Genomic DNA, 20,862 nt, shown 5'->3' with positions numbered 1-20,862 from the left:
TTCTGCCTCCAATGCTTTGTAATGCAACCTCGCTGAAGCAAATGTATTGACTCGTAGTAAATGCTGTTATCGTCATCATAATGTTAACGAATTTGAACATTGGAATAAACTACAAAGTGCTTGCGAAATATGAAAATGTTGCTCTGGACAAATGTAACTTTGTGGCTGCTTATACACAAATCAATCACCACTTTAACGTATCTTTCACAGTCGGAACGTGCTTGGGATAGAGGCAGGGGAGGAAATGCGGGGAGGGAAGGTAAAGAGAGGAGAGATAATCGGAGAGGGCGGCAGAATATAGCAGAGCTCCTTCTATGCTAAACTCATCGGGCCTTGATCGAAAAACATGGATCTAATTTTGTTTTTTCAGATTGTAATGTACTGAACAACAATTTCCCACCCCTTTTAATAGATTTGTTTCGCTTCTATTTAATTTATGTCCAGGAATGTCCTTGGGTCACGGAACATTGGTTTGCATTCAATTGAAAACCAGGATGTGTATTTAATCGGCAAGGCCTTTTTGGATGCTTACTATTATTCTTTTGCCTTCTCAGAGTGACTTAACATCTTTTCTTTATTAGCTCAAATCCTTTTGTTCAATATTATGTGAGGTAGCATTAGGTTACCAACAGTGGTGAGCGAATGGCGCTTTCACTTCAGCCGGGACGTTGGGAATAAAGAACCTCTCTGGAGAGCTCAATACAACAACGTTGATGTCGATGTTGTGGTGTAGCTCTGAGAGGATGTTTCTTTAATGGAGGTGCCGTGTTTTGAATGAGAAGTTTAATCACGTTTCATTCTGTACCCGATCTCCCCCCAGCCACGCTTAAAATATACCATTGGTGTATTTCATTGATAAGGAATGGCATTCTTCCGGCATCCTGAGCAAGATTATTTTTAAATAAATGTCACTGTCACATTTTGGTTGCTGAAAACTTGTCCTGCACCCTTTCCTGGATGAGAACATTAGCTACTAATGACCACGAAACCATTGTCGATCGCGGTAAAACCCCACCTGGTTCACTAACATACTTTAGGGAAGGATATTTGCCGTTCTTGACCCGGTCTGACCTACATGTGACTCCAAAGCCACAGCAATGTGGTTGACTCTCAAATGCCCCCTGAAATGGCCAGGCAAGACACTCAGTTCAAGTGCAACTAGGGATGGGCAATAAATGCTGGCCAGCCAGTGACGTCCATGTCCCACGAATGAATTTTTAAAAACGTCAAAGGTACAGATGTGAGACGTCCTGAGATAGTGAAAGGCGCAATATAAATGCAAAACGTTATTTGTTCGGTACATTCTTGGGTTAAACATTTACCGGAGTGCCACACTTACAGAGATCTTCTGGTGTTCGAGGGACATGCATTGATCATTCTGTGTGCCACTGCTTGTTGGAGCGGGTGGGACGGTGGTAGTGGTGTTGTTGTGGGGGCGGGAGTGGGGGGGGGGGCGGATGCGGGGAGGAGGTACTTCGAAATTTCGAGTTCACTGGATGGCAAAAGGCAGAGATATTAGAATGAGACAGAAAAAGCTAGTCTTTTGACACATGTAAGTTTCATAATACAATCGAGAGTCAAGCTGAATATCGAAGTACAGAGGGTTCGAAAATGGAATAAGACGACAAAGGGAGCGAGTATGAGAACAAATTGATGGCTAACATTGAAGATAACTAAGCGTCTTTTAAAACCATGTAAATAGCAAAAGGGTAGTCAAAGGAAGAGTGCAGTCAAATAGGGACCAAGATCGCGCACTGATGGCCTTTTATGCACCGTCAGACCCTTTGCCTTGTGTCCATGACATCTTCGTCAGCTCTCCCTGAGTTCCCAGTTATGCCCGACCTTTTAGTTTTGTGCGCCTGCTCCATCACCCTCTCAAAAACAGTGTAAAAATCATCGCATTTTACCTGGCTTCAGCTCTGATGAAGAGTTATAAGCACTCGAAACTTTAACTCCGTTTCTCTTCCCAAAGGTCTCGCCAGGCCTGTGAATACTTCCTAGCATTTTCTGATTTTACTTTACATTTTAGCTAATCTCTGCCAACCATGTCAAATTTCATAGGTGGTGAAAGTTCTCAAATTCTGCAAGTCTCCTGCTTTTTGGCTTTCGGGAGTTGAACATTTATTACATTTTCCATGCGCAGATGTTTGTGCCGTCGGAATGAAGGGAGATGTGTTCTATGTGGGCAATGCTGCTCCCAGGTTCGGTGAGGCTGTCCTTGTTGCGCTTTTGCATGCAGTACATAACAGGTGTCACTAGCTCATGTTGGACACTGGGAAGATGAGGACGCTCAGGCAGGCTCATGCTGCATGGGAGGAGGTGGCCGACGAGGTGAACAGTGTTGAGGTGATGATGAGGACTTGATGTTAATTCCACAAAAGATTCAACGACCTAATGGGAACCGTCACAGGTAGCTAGGTCTCTGCTTGTAAACCCTTGTGGTGACTTAAGTTCGCCTGCAACCATCGGGTATGGTGCAGCTGTTTAAAGTTTATTTATTACTCACAAGTAGGTTTACATTAAAACTGCAACGACGTTACTGTGAAAATCCCCTAGTCGCCACACTCCGGCGCCGGTTTGGGTACACTGAGGGAGAATTTAGCATGGCAGTTCACCGAAGTTGCACATCTTTGGACCGTGGGAGGAAACCAGAGCATCGAAGGACACCCACGCAGACACAGGGGGAATGTGCAAACTCCACACAGACAGCGACCCAAGCCAGGAATCGAACCCGGGTCCCTGCATCGTGAGGCTGTAGTGCCAACCACTGCGCCACCTGCTTTCTGCTTCGACAGAAACAACAGCATCCTGAGCCTCCTTATGTTTCCTTCTCCTCCACTTCCTAGTGCTTCTCCTCCTCCACCCCCCAATCGTCTCTCCTCCCCCTCTTCACTAGAGATTTTGTCTCCAACTGAGACAGCAATCCCAATTTGTTTCAAGCACCTTTCACCCCTCACCCTGAGGTATTGCACAGGAAAATATTCTGTCAAGGAGCTGTCCGAACTCGAGGCGACTTCTCATGAAAATGTCCAAAAGGTCCCTGTGTTCACTCTAATGAACAGTCCCTACAGTGAGCAGAGTTTGGGGCTCTGGTTTCAGCTGCAGTTTTAAATCCCACCCAAAACAAACTTGGCATTAAAAAAAACGATCTCCCCACCTGTCGTAAACGTTGCCCTGACGGTGTATTGTTGCCATCTGATGGTGTTATTGCAGGGAGGCGGGCAGTTAATTTCTGACGCTGCCGCCTGCCGTATTACCGGAAACTGGTTGACGTCGGGGATGGCGTCTGACATCATCACATCCCATAATACAGCCTGCAATGTGGGATGCTTCCCGCACCCGCTTCCCGCACCCATTCCCTCCCCCCCCCCCCCCCACCACCCCCCCCCCCCCCCCCGCTCCCTCCCGCCCCCACCGGCCTTCCCGCCACGCCAGATTGTTCAGCCCTGGGAATGAGATCTTCCAGTGGGTGTAGAATGCATGGGTGATGTATAAATCGAAACATTGGCGTGGCTTCCCTGGAGAAGATGAATATGTCAATGTCGCTTCAAAGGAGAATTAGGTTAGCATGGCCAATCCACCTGACCACTTAACTGACTTGACAGAAATAAATCAAAGGCAGAAATAAATCAATAATTTGGAAAAGTTGCTTTGACTAAGGTCATCATAGAATCCCTATGGTGCAAAAGGAGGCCACTAACATGAAAGAGCATCCTACCTCCGCCCACCTCCCCAAACTCGAAACCCAGCATACTTACCATGGCTGATTCACTTAATCTGCAGATCTTGGGACTCTAAGGGGCAAATTAGCATGGCCAATCCACCTAACTTGCACATCTTTGAAGTGCGGGAGGAAACTGGAGTACCTGGAGGAAACCCACGCAGCCACGGGGAGAACGTGTAAATTCCACCCACGTCACCCAAGGCTGGAATTGAACCCGGGTCCGTGGTGCTGTGACGCAGCAGTACTAACCACTATGCCACCGTGCCGCCTATTTTATCGTGGCTTTCACTTTTTGAATTTGCGCTTGCTTTCCTCTCATTCTATAAACAAATTGTCGGTAAATAAAACAATATTCAGTACATCCACATCTCAAACAGAAGTTAAATTCCACTCTCAACATCTACATTGTAAAATGGATTATATGCATAACAGATTGTGACATCTCTCATGCCTTTAAATGCCCGCCATGGGGCACTGATATGAATTGTAGAACACATTTAGGGAACAGCTTTACTCAGATGTTTGACCCTTGTCGCTGCATCGTAAGTTCCTGGATTGAAGACCCCAACCATGATTCAAGAAGGTGAATTGGATTCACAATTCGGAGCAGGAAGTGGTCCTCTGCAAGTGGTGAGCACCATTCAAAAATGCCTCTGTAGTCATGCCTGACTGGTTAACAGGAGTGATATGTCCCATGGCATGTTGTAGCCTCACCTTTTGTCCTGGCTAGCATTTATCTATAAATAAGTTCCCCAAAAAGAGATTGCCTTGTGATCTGCCTCATTGCTATATATGGGATCATGCTGTGCCAAACTAGGCAGCTGTCAAGCAGGTAAATATAATAAAGATTTAAGAATCTTTAATGATGGGATAAAATAAATTTTGAAGAATTGAATGAATGAGGAATTGATAAGTGCGGATGTCTGAAGGGTTTTTGATATGCGAATTAACTTAGAAGAAAAGTAAACAGATATTTACTTAAGTGAAGTGGTGAACCATTCAATATAGAATTTTAGATGTCAAAACTACTGACGAGATTAGTTGAAAGTGGAGACATGAGAATACAATTCACACATATATGTTAAAAGCCATATTTTAGGTAGGAGACCAAAAGTGAAATATGACATATCAGTAGCCGTATCGCTCTGCACTAACAGGAGAGGTGGAATGGAGAAAGACAAGCAGCTGGAAAACAGTTAAGATGACAGCCATGCCCAGCTGGCAACAGGAACTCTACCAGAAAGTAAAATTCCAAGCTAGAACAAAGAACAATACAGCACAGCAATAGGCCCTTTGGCCCATCAAGCCTGCACCAATTCCCAATCCTTATTGAGACCCACTACTTCCTGCCCATACGCAGTTTCAATCCCTCTGTTTGCCTTCTGGTTCATGTGTCTATCATGATATGCCTTGAATGTTGCTAACGTGCCTGCTTCCACCACCTCCACTGGCACTGCATTGCAGTCACCCACCACCCTCTGTGTGAAAACTTTCCCCACACGCCTCCCCTAAACTTTTCACCTCCGACCTTTAACCTGTACTTTCTTGTAGTTGACCTTTCCACCCTGGGAAAAAGCCTCTTACTGTCCACTCTGTCTATGCCTCTATCAGGTCACCCCTCAGCCTCTGTCTTTCAAGTGAAAACAATCCAAGTTTATCCAACCTCTCCTTATTACTAACACCCTCCAGACCAAGCAACATCCTGCTAACCTTCTTTGCACCCTCTCTAAAGCATCCATGTCCTTCTCATATGTGGCGACCAAAACTGCATGCAATACTTCAAATGTGGGCGAACTCACATTTAATACAGGTGTAACATAAATTGCCAACTTGGGAATATTACATTTGACTCCCACATCGAAATCATTGATATATATTGTCAGCAGCTGGGACCAAGGTTTTGATCATTGTGGTGTCCAATAGTCACAGCCTGCTGACGTGTGAATGACCCATTTATTCCTACTCTCAGTTATCTGCCTGTTAGCCAATCCTCAATCCATGACAGTATATTACCCCCTACCCCTGTGCATTTATTTTGCTAATGAATCTCCTATAAGGGACTTTATCAAAACCCTTCTGAAAATCCAAATATACAATATAAATTGACTCTACAGTATGAATTCTGTTAGCAACATCCTCAAAAAACTCCAAAGCTTTCGTCAAACATGATTTCCCATTCGTAAATTCATGTTGACTATGTTCAATCAGGTTATGATTGCCCAAGCGTCTATTTATCACATACGTTTATAATAGATTCCAGCATTCTCCCTATACCTGATGCAAAGCAAAGAGATTAGACCATGAGACCATAGGACATAGGAGCAGAATTAGGCCACTCGACCCATCGAGTCTGCTCGGTCATTCAATCATGGCTGACATTTTTCTCATCCCCATTCTCCTATCCTTTCCCATTAATCCCTGACCCCCTTATTAGTTCCCAGTTTTCACTCTCCCTCAATTCTGAAATAGTGGAGCGACTTTTGCTACCTGACAATCGTCAGGAACCATTCCAGAATCTGTAGAATTTATGAAGATGATCACCAATGTATTCACTATCTCCAGAGCAACTTTTTTCAAGACTCTGGGATGTGTAATACTAGGTTTTGAGGAGTTATTGGCCGGGATTCTCCCAAAGAAACAAAGTGCTCAACGGGTGGGAAAATGGGCGGACTTACCAGAACGCATCTCCGGCACTCTGCCCCCGAAAGATTCACGCCGGAAAGTGGGGGGCGGGACCTATTTCCGCTGGAGAGGCCGGCAGCACAGTGCTGAGCGAGCCACTGCGCACGCACTGATCTGTCAGTGCGGATATCGGCACCTGCGCACTGGCCCTACTGTCGCCGACCTCCCTATCGCTGGCGTCCAGATCTCTTTGGCTCCGCCCCCCCCCCCTCATTCCCGGCCTACCCGAACCCCGCCTACCTCATCCCCAGCCCCCAAGAACTGGCCAACCCGACCACCCCAGCCCCAATCGCCAGCCCACCATTGTCAGCCCCGATCTTCTCGCCCCTGTGGCCAGCCCTGACCCCCTCCAGACCAGCTCTGACCTCCAGCATGGCCAGCCCCGAACCATCCCCATGGTCCGCTTGACCATCCCTATGGCCAGCCCGGATCGCCCCCCCCCCCCTCCCTCACTTGCCCACTGATAGCATTTCAGAGTGCGCAGCGGCCTCCCCCATCACAGTTCATTGCCCCCCAGTAGCCCCACCCCAGCAGGCCCCGCCGCAGTAGGCCTCACCCCTCTCTAGCCCAGCCCTATTGGCACTGACCGTTGCCCCTTGGCATTGCCTGGTGCCTGGTGGACAGTTCTAAGGTGGCCAGTGCACAGGGCCAATGTGCCATCTGGGCAGTCCAGGCTGGCACTGCCCAAGGAGCACCTCCCTGCCCCCAACCTCCCAGGGGGCCTCAATGGCCTCTGTCCCCACCAGCGGGGTGAGCATGCTTGGTCCCTGTTGGTGGGGAGCATGCCTGGTCGCTGTTGGTGGGGACACTAGTGGGCCCGGAGGCTACCATCTGTGGCTCTATTCAACTCCACATTCTCCCTAGTTCCTTGGATCTCTACAGTGTGAGATTTCCTATACCTTCCTGAATGAAAACAGACACAAAGTAATCACTCAGCTTCTCTGCCATTTCTCCATTCTCCTTTATGAACACTCCTGACTCTGCCTATAATTTGTCTTAGTAAATCCCTTTCTTTGTACATACCTATACAAGGTGTGTTTACTGTTTTTGTTAGATTGCATTCATATTTTGTTCTTCATTTCTTTAGCAGATTCTTGGCCTTCCTTTGCCGTACACTATGTAATATGTTTTGAAGACTATCTCTTCCCTATGCTCAGAGATACCTTTTAATGCGTTTTCCCAATCAATCTCACCCAATTTTTAACTCATGTCCTCATGATTCTCTTTATTCAGCTTTAACACCTTGGCTGCTGATTGGCCTTCCTCACTTTTAAACATAATGTAATATTCCATCATATTGTGATTGCTCATTCTTAGAGGTTCTTTTACAGCTGGATTATTAATTAGCCTTTTTTATGGCATTGAACTAGATATAGAATAGTGTGTTCTGTAGTTGGTTCCTCAACGTACTGCTCTCGAAACCCATAGCTAACACATTCCAGAAACTTATCTTCCACAGCATTGGTTCTTATTTAGTTTAAGCAGTCTATTTTCAAATTGAAGTCACTTATGACCAAATGTCATGACGTTGTCAAAGGTTTCTCTGATTTCCTGACTGATAACACGCCACAAACTACCATTGCTTTTAGATGGCCTTGTCAGGAAAACAAATGTAGTTTCAAGGAATTAATATTTGTATTGGTAAATATGACAAGTAAGTTATAGTTTCAGGTGTGTTTAATTTAGTCCTTCTATGTAAGGAAGGGCAAATCGACAGTTAGATTCCTGCTGGACAAAGGTGGTCATAGGTATGGGGCGATTTAGTTTCCATTCAAACTGTGCTTCTATTGTTCTTAGAGATGTTATGGTGTGAATAGCAAAAAACAGCTTGGAGAAGTAAAAACAGTTGTTTGTAACCAGCGGCCACTTTCCAGTGGGAACAGATTTTCGTTGTTCCTAGTTCAACTGCAATCCAGGTCAGATGGAGATAAAATGCCGGGGAGTGAACACTCTGAACTCAGCCAGCACACAGATTGAACTGCAAAAGTAAGGAGACTTCCCAAAGAACGAGATAATGTCCAGGCAACCAGGGAATTGAGACAGAAAAAATGTCTTAGAAAGACCAACGTTAAGAGAACAGAGGCCAAGAAGTGGAACAAGGAGTTCAGCTTCAGGAGATTTCAAGGGGAAAACAGATAAATTGTTCTTATTTGAAGAGACAGCTGTTGTACCAGATTTACAGTTGGGAAACAGACTACAGAGGTAAATCAAAAGGTTGGTGCTATCTTAACAGTTTGGGAAGTGATAGGTAAAGAATTTGTGAAGGGTTTGTGCAACAGTCAAGACAAGGAAATCCTGAAGATGGAGATGTCAAACCAGGATGCCGCATTCCTAGTTAAACGTGGAGCCGAAGCTTTGTTTGAAATAATAGTTTGGAAAACCTGGAATGGATTTTTACCACAATCAACTGAGGGAAAACATTGTTTAAAAGAAGATTTGGATATGCATCTTTTGAAAGTGGAAATTGAAATTACTCATGTGGAAGCTAAAGTTCAGTGAAACAAGATGGTTCATTGTGTAAGAATCTTCGAGGGGGGAACTTTGAAGAGAAATCCACAGAAATTCACTTGGGTGTAGATTGGAGTGTGTCTTGCAACAGCCAACTTGTGTGTTTAAAGGAACAGTGTGTTGCTGAGAATATCGTAGCCTTAGATATACTATCCATGTTAACCTTAAAATTCATTACAAATTGTGAAACTAATGGGCAGTAAAGGAATATTGCATTATAAGGAAACTTTTCATATTTAACAGTTTTTTATTGTTGTTAAAACAAATTGGTGGCCCTGTGACTCTGTTCCTCCACTTTTTCTAAAAAAAGTAGAAGTTACAGTCTTTTGAGCCATGGTTCCAGTTATAACAGATCATAATAGCCCAAAATCAAGATGAACCAATGCCCGCTGTAATTTGCTGTTTCCCAGCTTCATCCAAACAGATTCCGCACATTGTTCTTCTGATCCTCCCTTAACACTGCACGGATCTCATCATTTATTCTCAGCCAAACCCACCTCCTTCCCTTTCTGGTCTCTCCTTCCTAACCATCGAATATGTTTGGATATTCAGTTCCCAATTTTGGTCACCATGCAGCCATGCAGCCGGGTCCGGATGGGATGTACCCCAGGTTACTGTGGGAGGCGAGGGAAGAGATTGCAGAGCCTCTGGCAATGATCTTTGCGTCGTCGATGGAGACGGGAGAGATGCCGGAGGATTGGAGGATTGCGGATGTGGTTCCTATTTTCAAGAAGGGGAATAGGGATAGCCCAGGTAACTACCGACCGGTGAGTCTAACCTCAGTGGTTGGTAAGCTGATGGAGAAGATCCTGAGGGACAAGATTTATGAGCATTTAGAGAGGTTTAGTATGCTCAAGAATACTCAGCATGGCTTTGTCAAAGGCAGATCGTGCCTTACGAGCCTGGTGGAGTTCTTCGAAAATGTGACTAAACACATTGACGAAGGGAAAGCGGTAGATGTGGTTTATATGGATTTTAGCAAGGCGTTCGATAAGGTCCCCCATGCAAGGCTTCTCCAAAAAGTGAGAGGGCATGGGATCCAAGTTGCTGCTGCCCTGTCGATCAAGAACTGGCTTGCCCAAAGGAGGCAGAGAGTGTGTATAGATGGGTCTTTTTCTAATTGGAGGTCGGTCACCAGTGGTGTGCCCCAGGGATCTGTTCTGGGACCCTTGCTGTTTGTCATTTTCATAAATGACCTGGATGAGGAAGTGGAGGGATGGGTTGGTAAGTTTGCCGACGACACAAAGGTTGGTGGGGTTGTGGATAGTCTGGAGGGATGTCAGAAGTTACAGAGGGACATAGATAGGATGCAAGACTGGGCGGAGAAGTGGCAGATGGACTTCAACCAAGATAAATACGTAGTGGTCCATTTTGGCAGGTCGAATGGGATGAAGGAGTACAATATAAAGGGAAAGACTCTTAGTACTGTAGAGGATCAGAAGGACCTTGGGGTCCGGGTCCATAGGACTCTACAATCGGCCCCGCAGATGGAGGAGGTGGTTAAGAAGGCGTATGGTGTGCTGACCTTTATCAATCGAGGGAGTGAGTTTAGGAGTCCGGGGATAATGATGCAGCTATATAAGACCCTCGTCAGACCCCACTTGGAGTACTGTGCTCAGTTCTGGTCGCCTCATTACAGGAAGGATATGGAAAAGATTGAAAGGATGCAGAGGAGATTTACAAGGATGTTGCCTGCATTGAGTGGCATGCCTTATGAGGATAGGCTGAGGGAGCTCGGTCTGTTCTCCTTGGAGAGACGTAGGATGATAGGAGACCTAATAGAGGTATATAAGATGCTGAGTGGCATAGATCGGGTGGACTCTCAGAGGCTTTTTCCCAGGGTGGAAATGGCTGCTACGAGAGGACACAGGTTTAAGGTGCTGGGGGGGGGGGGGGGGGGGAGGTACAGGGAAAACGTTAGGGGGAAGTTTTTCACACAGAGGGTGGTGGGCGAGTGGAATCGGCTGCCGTCAGTGGTGGTGGAGGCAAACTCAATAGGGCCTTTTAAGAGACTCCTGGATGAGTACATGGGACTTAATAGGATGGAGGGTTATAGGTAGGCCTAGAAGGTAGGGATATGTTCGGCACAACTTGTGGGGCCGAAGGGCCTGTTTATGCTGTATTTTGCTATGTTTCTATGTTTCCATAATGACAATTACTCATATCCATTTATCAGTAATTGTGCCTTCAGGTCATTTACCTTGTTACGAATGTTGTGCATATTCAGGTAGAGCTGCATTAACTCTGTATATGTGACAGCATTCTACATTTGACACATACTCGATTATTTTCTATGTTTCTCCTGCCTTTCAGCCCCATTATTATTTCCTGTTACCAAGTTTACCCCCTTCCAATTTGTACCATCCTTCGAGTTCCCATGCCTCTGATAAATTAATTCAAACCCAACCCCACAACACCAGCATACCTTCCTGCTAGTACATCCATGGTAAGCCCTGTTAAGATGTAACCTGTCCACCTGCCTCAAAACCGGTCCCACTACCTTTGAAAGCTGATGGCATCCCCCCTTGACCATTTCTCCAGCCACATATTTACTCCATCAATGCTCATATTCATATGTTCATTTGCACTTGGAAATGCGAGTAATCCTGCGACTACAATTCTTGAGCTTTTTTTAAATTTCCTTCGTAACTCCCTGAAACCTGTTTCCAGAACCTCATCCCCTACTTTATCGATGTCATTGTGAACCACGACTTTTGGCTGATTGCCCACCGTCCCTCTCCCTGTGTGGAAAGCCTGCAGCCACTCAGTGACATCCGGGGTTAATTCCAGAATAATATTGTGTTTGTGATTAGTGAAGTTAAGTGATCCTTGATATTACATTGTGGCCTTTCCTGTTGTGCGTTCTTACATGATAACAAACTTTTTTTGTGGTTACAACAAGACTTGACCTTTCCCTCACTGGTTTGCATGTCTGTCCTCACACTATATCAAACAAGCCTTTCTCCTTTGCAGACGTATCCTGGCTTTCAATTCAATACAAGCTAGTGTTTCGTGATGCACAAATCTTTCTGGATGGAAATGAAATGCAAACGAAACAAAAATTGTTAAAAGAGACAGAATTGTTTATCAGCACCTTACATTCATTCCTAAAAACAAACTTATATTGTTATCAAGGCCTGGTGAGGTTAGCATAGAAGAATTGCTGTGTTCCACTCGACACCTTCTGTGATTATCTCATATCTCTTCTCCATGTTCCCTCCCACACTTCCTCCTCTGCCTCTATTCCAAGCACACTCCGATTATGAAAGAACAAGAAACGTTTATTTAAAAAGTGAAGGCTGATTTGAGTCCAAGCAACCACAAAGTTATATTTGTCCAGAGCAAAATTTCCACATTTTACAAGGACTATATAGTTTATTCCAATGTTCAAATTCGTAACATTAAAATGACGATAACAGAATTTACTACGAGTCAATACATTTGCTTCAGCGAGATTGCATTACAAAGCATTGGAGGCAGAATTAAAGATCCTTGGAAGCCATTTTATCCATCAAATGCTTCTTGGTGTTCATTTCTTTTTTCAGCAGGATAATGTGGCATTTGGGAGCAAAAATACAGAAAACCAGTCCAAAACTGGATGCCAAAATCGCAAACACTTCCACAGCTACGGTATATTTACCTGGGGAACTTATATAGGCTGGAATGAAAGTTATCCAGACAGCGCAGAAGATAATCATGCTAAACGTGATGTGTTTAGCTTCATTGAAATTGTTTGGAAGTTGTCGAGCTAGAAATGCCACCACAAAACACACACATGACAGAAATCCAATATATCCAAGTACACAATAAAAGGCTATCGGCGAGCCTACATTGCATTCAAAAACAATGATTTCCTTAAAATAATCACTGTTCTTTAGTGGATAAGGAGGTGATATTCTTAGCCAAAGCGTGCATATTAAACATTGCACGAATGTAAGTGCACAAACAGAAAGGCGTTGTTGAACAGGCCCAAACCACCTCATCTTCTTACTGCCTGGAAGAATTGCACTAAATGCCATCACCACAACAACTGTTTTGCTCAAAACGCAAGAAATACAAAGAACAAAAATGATGCCGAATGCTGTGTGACGTAACACACAAGACCAGGGGGAAGGTTCTCCAATGAATGTAATTGAACACAGAAAACACAGAATCAATGCAAAAAGAAGCAAGAAACTTAACTCCGAGTTGTTAGCTTTAACGATAGGAGTATCTCTGTACGCATAAAACAACACAAATACACTGATCGTTAGAGAGGCTCCAAACAATGCCAACGTCACCAAAATAATCCCCATCAGGTCGCCAAAAGAAAGAAATTCAATCTCCTTCAATATGCACTCGTCTCGTTGTCGGTTCGAGCGGTATTCCCATGGGCATTTCATGCAATCTGGAGAATCTGAAAGAAACATAAGTACATAGAAAATAAAACTAGTAAGCAGGAAAGCTCTATTTACACTAAATAATAGTTATTAAAAATTTGAGCTGTAATATTTCCCCTGATCTTACTTTGTTAGTAACACAACAAATAAAGCAAGAATTTATTTAATGTCTGCGTTTCACGGAAAAGGTTCAACGTCTCTTAAAATTGTTCCTTCACGCCATATCATTGTTTGAGATATCAGAGGAAATCAGTTCTCACCAAGCACAGAGCCACACAATGCAATTACCCCCTTGTCTGTACCTGTGCTGTTGCTAATTTCGCCATCCGCGCATTTTATGCAGTCAAAGCAGCAAATGGGTTGTCCTTTCCTTGTGGCTTTCCTCGTCCCTTTTGGGCAACTTTCGGAGCAAACTGCGCTTGGAACCTTATTATAAAGAAGATCAAGTCACTTTATTATTAATCCCGCGATATTTCGAAGTTCACTCCATTACTAAAGGAAGGTGAAAAGGAGAATTCAGGTCATTCCAGATGTGTTCACTTAACACCAGCAGCGGAGCGGTTTTTGGAATCTTTAATTACTAACAGAAAGACTGGACACTGGGCATTTCACCTAATTAGAGGCACTGTTGTGGACTTATAAAACGTAGTTCACGTCTTACCAACCCAACTGAAAATTTCGAGGATTTAATGTCGAGCTGGGGGAACTGAAATGATAAAAATAAGACGAATGTAATTTTGAACTTTATAATTCGCGAACTGGAACAGGAAGGTGAGGATTTGTTTTACAATTAAAATGGCCACATTATCTGTCTGTGAGGTTCTGAAGTTGGCAGCAGCCGGTTCCTTTGTACAGGATCAAGGGGAATACAATCATAGAATCATATAATCCCGACAGTGCAGAAGGAGACCATTCGGCCCATCGAGACTGCATCGACCACAATCCCACACAGGCCCTATTCCCAAAACCCCACATATTTCCCCTGCTAATGCCCCTGACACGAGGGTTAATATGGCATGGCCAATCAACCTAACCCACATATCTTTGGACTGTGTGTGGAACGAAACCGGAACACCCGGAGGAAACCCACGCAGACACGGGGAGAACTTGCAAATTCCACAAAGACAGTGGCCCCAGGGTCCTTGGCGCTGTGAGGCAGAAATTACACCGTGCTGCTCCACAACCCCCTCTGAGAAGTCTGTTACACGCATCCTCATACCTGTCATCATCTCAGGTTCAGCAAAAAACCGACTGGAAGCTGTTCAATATCATTGGAGAAGATTGCAACGTAGCAAATAAGTGACTACGTTGCGCTAACTCTCTTTGACGGCTTCTGAGATTGGTGGTTTATTTATAGATTAAAGAATAATAAAAAATAAAGTTCCAAATCGATAGTGATATGATTGCCAAGAATCGCATTAGATTTACGATGAAAACGTTTGCGATTGAGGTTGTTTTTATCATACATAATTTCATTGCCAGGATTTTTATCCGTTGATCAATATAATTTCATTCGCATAGTAGGGTGACACAATATCTGACAAAGATCTTATTAAAATCGGCCTTCCCCCAGTTTAGAATCTTGATTTCTGGCCCATCCCTGTCCTTTTCCATAGGAATATTGAGTGATAATCTCTGTCTGAAAAACGCTGCCCCCTTGATACTTCAACCACTTGCCCGACTTTGTTATTTAAAATTAAGTCCACGTCTGCCCTATCGTCTGGGACCTTGTACACAACAGCTTAAAATGTTCTCCTGGACAAATTTTAAGAATTCTGCTTCCACTAGACCTATCGCACTATGGCTACCCCAGATAATGCAGGGGAAGTTGAAACGCCCCACTACCACTAACCTCTTACTTACACACTTTTCTGAAATTTGCCTATATATCTGCCCTTATTTTCCTCTAGAATTGTTTGGGGGGCTATAGAACATACCCTGCAATGTTCTTCTCCTTTCTGGTTGTTAAGTTCGACTCGTATGGCTTCATTGGAAGAGCCTTCTAAGATGTTGTTCCTCACAACTGCTGTAATTGACTCCCTGATCAGAATTCGGACACTCCCTCCTCTTTAACCTCCTTCTCTGTCTCGCCTGAAAATCTTATATTCAGGAATATTAAGCTGCCAACCCTGACGTTGCCTCAACGAAGTCTCAGCAATGATATTAAACGTCCATGATTTAGTTTGTGCCCTCAACTCATCTGCCTTTCTCGTCAGATTTTTTTTCATTAAAATAAATAGCACCTCATCTTGGCAAACTCCCCTGTACCGTAACTGGTCTATAACTTCGATGCCTTACTTGCTGACTCCTCTAATTTTGGCTCTGCATCGTCCCCTGCTAACACTTGTCTCAGAACGCCACTCCCAAGCCAAGTTAGTTCAAACCCTTCCCAACAGCACTAGCAAACTTCATTGGTCTGAAATCATCACAGTAGATGTCACACGTGCCGGCTAGTTGACTTACTGACAATCAGCTAAGTGTTTTCATGATATCGTCCTGGGAAAATTCAGAATTAACCATACAATTCACAGCCTTAAATTTAGAAGCACTTATGCAGATTAACCTGGGCGTCTGATGCAATAATTACACACGAATAAATTGTTCAAGTTATTCATGATACCATCCAACACTAGAACTGAAATTCGCTCATGCATTCCCCGAAACATCACCCTCCGAGAGTATGTTTTAATTTTTGATACAAGTTAAACTGTCTAAACAACAAGTCTACTCACATAGGTTAATATGCGTATTCAAGCTTCACTGGAATTTCAAGACAATTTCATTCAGGAGGGTGCATGGCTTATATGTTCCATTTCAACCACACCATTTGGCGCATTTGTGTGTCCTTATTGTCCCTACCGTAATCTGACCTCCATTCCATACAATTGCTTCGTCCTTTATCACAAATTCCTGGCCTGGGGGAGCTGATCCGTCATAGACGCCAACACCTACAATATCCACGCCTCCAGCGGAATTGGGCTGCCAGTTTACGATATCATATGTGGCCACCGGGTCTCCATTTTCATCAAAATAGATATTTTCACCGATCTTGGTAGTGAAATTGACTGTTTTCATATAATGCAGAAGCTTTGAAATAGAATCGAGAAAGGAGAATTTAACAACATTTTGTTTGGAAGAAACTTGAGACTTTTAAAATCACTTTTATTTCCTATAAGAATTTAAACAGATTATAGATATACTAATTTTAAATTATCCAACTGTTAAAATATTACGGGCGGCACAGTGATGTGTACTGCTGCCTCACAACGCCAGGGATCTGGGTTCCATCCCGGTTTGGGTCACTGTGTGGAATCTGCACTTTCTCACTGTGTCTGCATGAGTTTCCTCCGGATGCACCGGTTCACTCCCACAGTCCGAAAAGCGGGTTGGTTAGGTGTATTGACCATGCTCAATTCACCCTCTGTGTACCCGAACAGGCGCCGGAGTGTGGCGATTAGGGGATTTTCAAAGTAACTTCAATGCAATGTTAATTCAGCCTATTTCTGACACTAACAAGAAACTTAAAAGCATGAACTTAAAACTAAACTTAAACTTAAAAATTGACCTCCTTACCTGCCAGGGTTGAAAACTTGAGATATTTGGACAACCTTTTTGGGGAAATGGTCCGTTGCCATTTTCACACGACAGCATATTGTGAAGAGCGTGGGCTATTGCGTACGTAGCTTTATATACATTGTAAGTAACCCTGTAATGCGAAACGTCAGTAAATTTGTTGTGTGCTGTGTGCAAAACCTCTCTCCCGGTGCATTCTTTCAACAAAGCAAGTTGTATTTGATCTGTTTTGTTCGCTGTACTCATCAGCGTACAGCCAAAGGTTGATTCCCAAAACTCCTTTACTAAAAGGTTGCCTGGATACAGAGAAGGATGGACATCCATGAGAAATTCTCTCAGTCCTGGTATATCGACCTGGCGAATTGCGACTCCGAGTGTGCCGGAGACAAATCGCCTGCTTTCTTCCGGAGGTAGAAATTGCGTGGATACCCAAGCCTCGCTTCCTATCCATTGCACACCCGTCACGTTCTGCCGTTCAAACTCATTCAGTAAAACTGTCATTTCCTTAGACGCAACGAACGCCACCACAACTTTGGTGGAAGATTTCTTTACAGCATCTACGATTCTCAGTAACTTGTCTCTGGGGTCTGTTCTGTGAATGGATTCGGAGAAAGCAATGCAAACACCTAATTGTTGGACAGCTTCGGTGAAAGCTTGCATCCCAAAGTTACCGTAATCATCGTTGTTTTTGATCGTCCCGATCCATGTCCAGCCAAAGCGCTTTACGAGTTGGGCTAAGGCTCTCGCCTGGAAATAGTCGCTTGGTATGGTTCTGAAAAATGATGGGTATTTCTTCCTGTTACTCAGGCATGCGCAGGTGGAAAAGTAGCTGACCTGTGGAGAATTCAAATGGAAGCATGTTAAATTTCACTCTGCGGACAATGATAATTCTAGTTACATGCAACACACTCCGCCCCGCCTGCCATCTTCATTCACTTCCACAACAATATTCAACTGCGAGAAGGGATGAGGTTATGGAAACACTGAACGAAAGGTCGCAGATATCCTAAGTGAAGGGTTAAAACTGTAACCGTTTCCTCCCCTTCTGTAAGAAACTGCTGTTTGTGCCCAGCATTTTGGGCTCTAGATTTCCAGTCTTTGGAGAAAGTTCAGAGGACAGGGCGGCACGATAGCACAGTGGTTAGCACTGCTGCTTCACAGTTCCAGGGACCTGGGTTCGATTCCCGGCTCGGGTCACTGTCTGTGTGGAGTTTACACATTCACCTCCTGTCTGCGTGGGTTTCTTCCGGGTGCTCCGGTTTCCTCCCACAGTCCAAAGATGTGCGGGTTAGGTTGATTGGCCATGATAAAATTGCCCTTTAGTGTCCTGAGATGCGTCGGTTCGAGGGATTAGTGGATAAAATGTGTAGGGATATGGGGGTAGGGCCTGGGATTGTGGTCGGTGCAGACCCGATGGGCCGAATGGCCTCTTTCTGCACTGTAGGGTTCTATGATTCTATGATATTTCCTGGAAAGAATTCAGAGACTGGGGGCGTCAGTCAAGTGGATAATATAGATAGCAAGAAACAGTACTCCGCAGAGTAGAGCAAATAATTTGATATCTACACGAATGGAAAAATGGAAGGGAAAATGTAGGAGAGTTGCATTAATTGGTTCGATCCTCCAATGAGGCTGCACGTGCAGAATGGATTGGATCATGTCTTCCGTGCGAATGATTCTAATGTAATTTGGCAGCGTGAATTTAACTAATGCACAAGGCAAGGCTCGCGGCAGACTACATTCTAGGTAATAAGTTTTCTATTGAAGTTCTTCAGCAAATTTAATTAGCAAGATTCCTAATGCGAACCGACAGCGCAAGAGAACCAGATGACGCTCATAGGTTACCTATAGGGTAGAGGGGATTAAATGCGAAAATAAAACATCTGCAAAGCAGACGAGTATTATGCAAAGGGCTCGGGTGGCAGACTGGTAGGCGAACCTGGAAAACGATACTGAGAAACAAAGCAATTTAGTTTCGAGGAGAAAGTAATATCTGATCACTTAATGGTTTGTGTGAAATCAGGATCGGTTTTCATGCCCCCTTCCCCTCCCCCCCCCCCCGCCCCCACCCCCCATCCCTACCCTCCCTTCGCCCACGACACCCATTCATGTTTAATATTCATTCAGATGTAAAAGGAGAACCGGAATAGCAATGCTGACACGAATCATTTAAGATATCCTTAAATGTGAGAAATAATTTCTTGACAAATGAGTACATCGTAACTAACCGCACAAAGACAGGCCATTCGACCTCACAGACCTTTGCAGCTTTACTGTTCCAGACGAGCCTCTTTCCACGCTCCATGGGGTTACACATACCATGCGGCGCAGAAACAGGCTGTTCGACCCCGGTTCATGCCGGCCTTCATGCTTCACTCGCACATTAGCTCAGCTTTTCTCATCTAAAGCAAGCTTTGTAACCGTCTATTCTCTTCTCTCTCGGATGTTAGTCTAGCTTCCCCCTAAATGCGTGTTTATTATTTGCTTTAACTTGCGTTGGCCGCAAGTTCCCCATTCTCACCACTCATTGGTTAAAGACGTTTCTTTTGAGTTATCGATTGGATTTCTTGCCGACTATTTTATATCGATGGTGCTAGTTATATCCTCGTGTTAAGAGGAAATATGTATTCATTCCATTAAAACCTTTCATAAATTTAAGGATCTCCAATAGGTCCAATTTCCCCCTCCCCCCCCCCCCCCACCCCTTCTTTTGACCTCGCCTTATCAACTTATAACCTGTTCCTTTTCTGCCTGTGTACTTATCCAACTCCCTTTAAGTGTATATCTGTTATTCACCTCAAATAATCCAGACGGTAGTGAATACTACCTACTCGCCGCGACTTGTCGGAAAAAAACTTTAGCCGAAGTTCCTTCCTATAATCAATTGTGAGTATTTTATTTTTATGTTCACTAGTTGTGAATAATAAGACATGCGGAGACGTCTTCTCTCTGTCTACCTTAACGGAGAACTTCATAATCTTAAAGACCATCTTGGGAGTATCAGGGAAACTGTCAGCCTTCTCTTATCTAGCTCCAACCTTTCCTGATAAGTTATCAAACTATAATTAAATTGCTTCATTATATTTAGCAGTTCTAATAGAGTGTACAAGATTATGAAGGGGATAGATAGGGTGAACAGTGGGAAGCTTTTTCCCAGATCAGAAGTGACGTTCACGAGGGGTCACGGGCTCAAGGTGAGAGGGGCGAAGTATAACTCAGATATTAGAGGGATGCTTTTTACACAGAGGGTGGTGGGGGCCTGGAATGCGCTGCCAAGTAGGGTGGTGGAGGCAGGCACGCTGACATCGTTTAAGACTTACCTGGATAGTCGCATGAGCAGCCTGGGAATGGAGGGATACAAACGATTGGTCTAGTTGGACCAAGGAGCGGCACAGGCTTGGAGGGCCGAAGGGCCTGTTTCCTGTGCTGTACTGTTCTTTGTTCTTTCTTTGTTCTTTTTGTTCCAATATATTTGTCTAGTTTTATTTGTATTTAATCATAATTTAGATACAAAATTAATTTACCATCAACATTACTGCACCCCACTGCAGTTATTAGCAATGCTAGTTAGCACTTAATTATGTTTATATCAAGATTTAATCCCCATGAGATTTTTGTGGAATAATGAATATTAGAGTCTAATAATCCAACAATAAATGGAAGTACCTATTACTTTGACAGTAACTGTGCTTTCTGCATTTTGAGCTAGGAACATTGATGTCTTACCATGGGGATCCTGAATGGACCGATTAAGGTGGCCATTGCTACAGATTGCGAAGATCCAGAGTCGCCGACGATGGCAGAGACGGTAGAAGACTTTTTGCAAGCTAAATTGGAAGACGTGTCTTCACCTTTGTTTAGGAATTCAAATGTTGATTTCAAAGTTAAAAGCGGCATTGTACAAGTATCGTAAATCCGGTAGCCCAGTGTAACATTAGGAAGCAGACGTGGGTTCTTGTTGATTTCTTCAATGGCGAAAACCATGGTCAGCACGAA

At 44.1% G+C, this 20,862-nt stretch overlaps 1 protein-coding gene across 1 annotated transcript; it reads right to left on the bottom strand.

Moving 5' to 3' along the window:
* Positions 1-12,396: 12,396 nt before the first annotated feature.
* On the bottom strand, positions 12,397-20,862 carry LOC144482892 (extracellular calcium-sensing receptor-like). Its single transcript, XM_078201731.1, has 5 exons — positions 20,593-20,862; positions 16,867-17,700; positions 16,153-16,380; positions 13,596-13,719; positions 12,397-13,310 (listed from the first exon to the last, which is right to left on the bottom strand). The coding sequence occupies exons 1-5, from the start codon at positions 20,848-20,850 to the stop codon at positions 12,397-12,399; spliced, it is 2,358 nt and encodes a 785-aa protein (XP_078057857.1). The 5' UTR covers positions 20,851-20,862.

The sequence above is a fragment of the Mustelus asterias genome, chromosome 3 (genome assembly GCF_964213995.1).
Source record: "Mustelus asterias chromosome 3, sMusAst1.hap1.1, whole genome shotgun sequence".
Taxonomy (NCBI): domain Eukaryota; kingdom Metazoa; phylum Chordata; class Chondrichthyes; order Carcharhiniformes; family Triakidae; genus Mustelus; species Mustelus asterias.
The sequence above is the reverse complement of the archived record's forward strand: the minus strand, read 5'-3'. Positions and strand labels throughout refer to the sequence as shown.

Coding starts and splice junctions, on each gene's coding strand:
- LOC144482892 (XM_078201731.1), bottom strand. CDS start 20,850: ATGGTTTTCGCCATTGAAGAAATCAACAAGAACCCACGTCTGCTTCCT. Junction 13,720..16,152: donor GGAATGGAGGTCAGATTACG/GTAGGGACAATA, acceptor CTTTATAATAAG/GTTCCAAGCGCAGTTTGCTC. Junction 13,311..13,595: donor CGAAATTAGCAACAGCACAG/GTACAGACAAGG, acceptor TGTTTCTTTCAG/ATTCTCCAGATTGCATGAAA.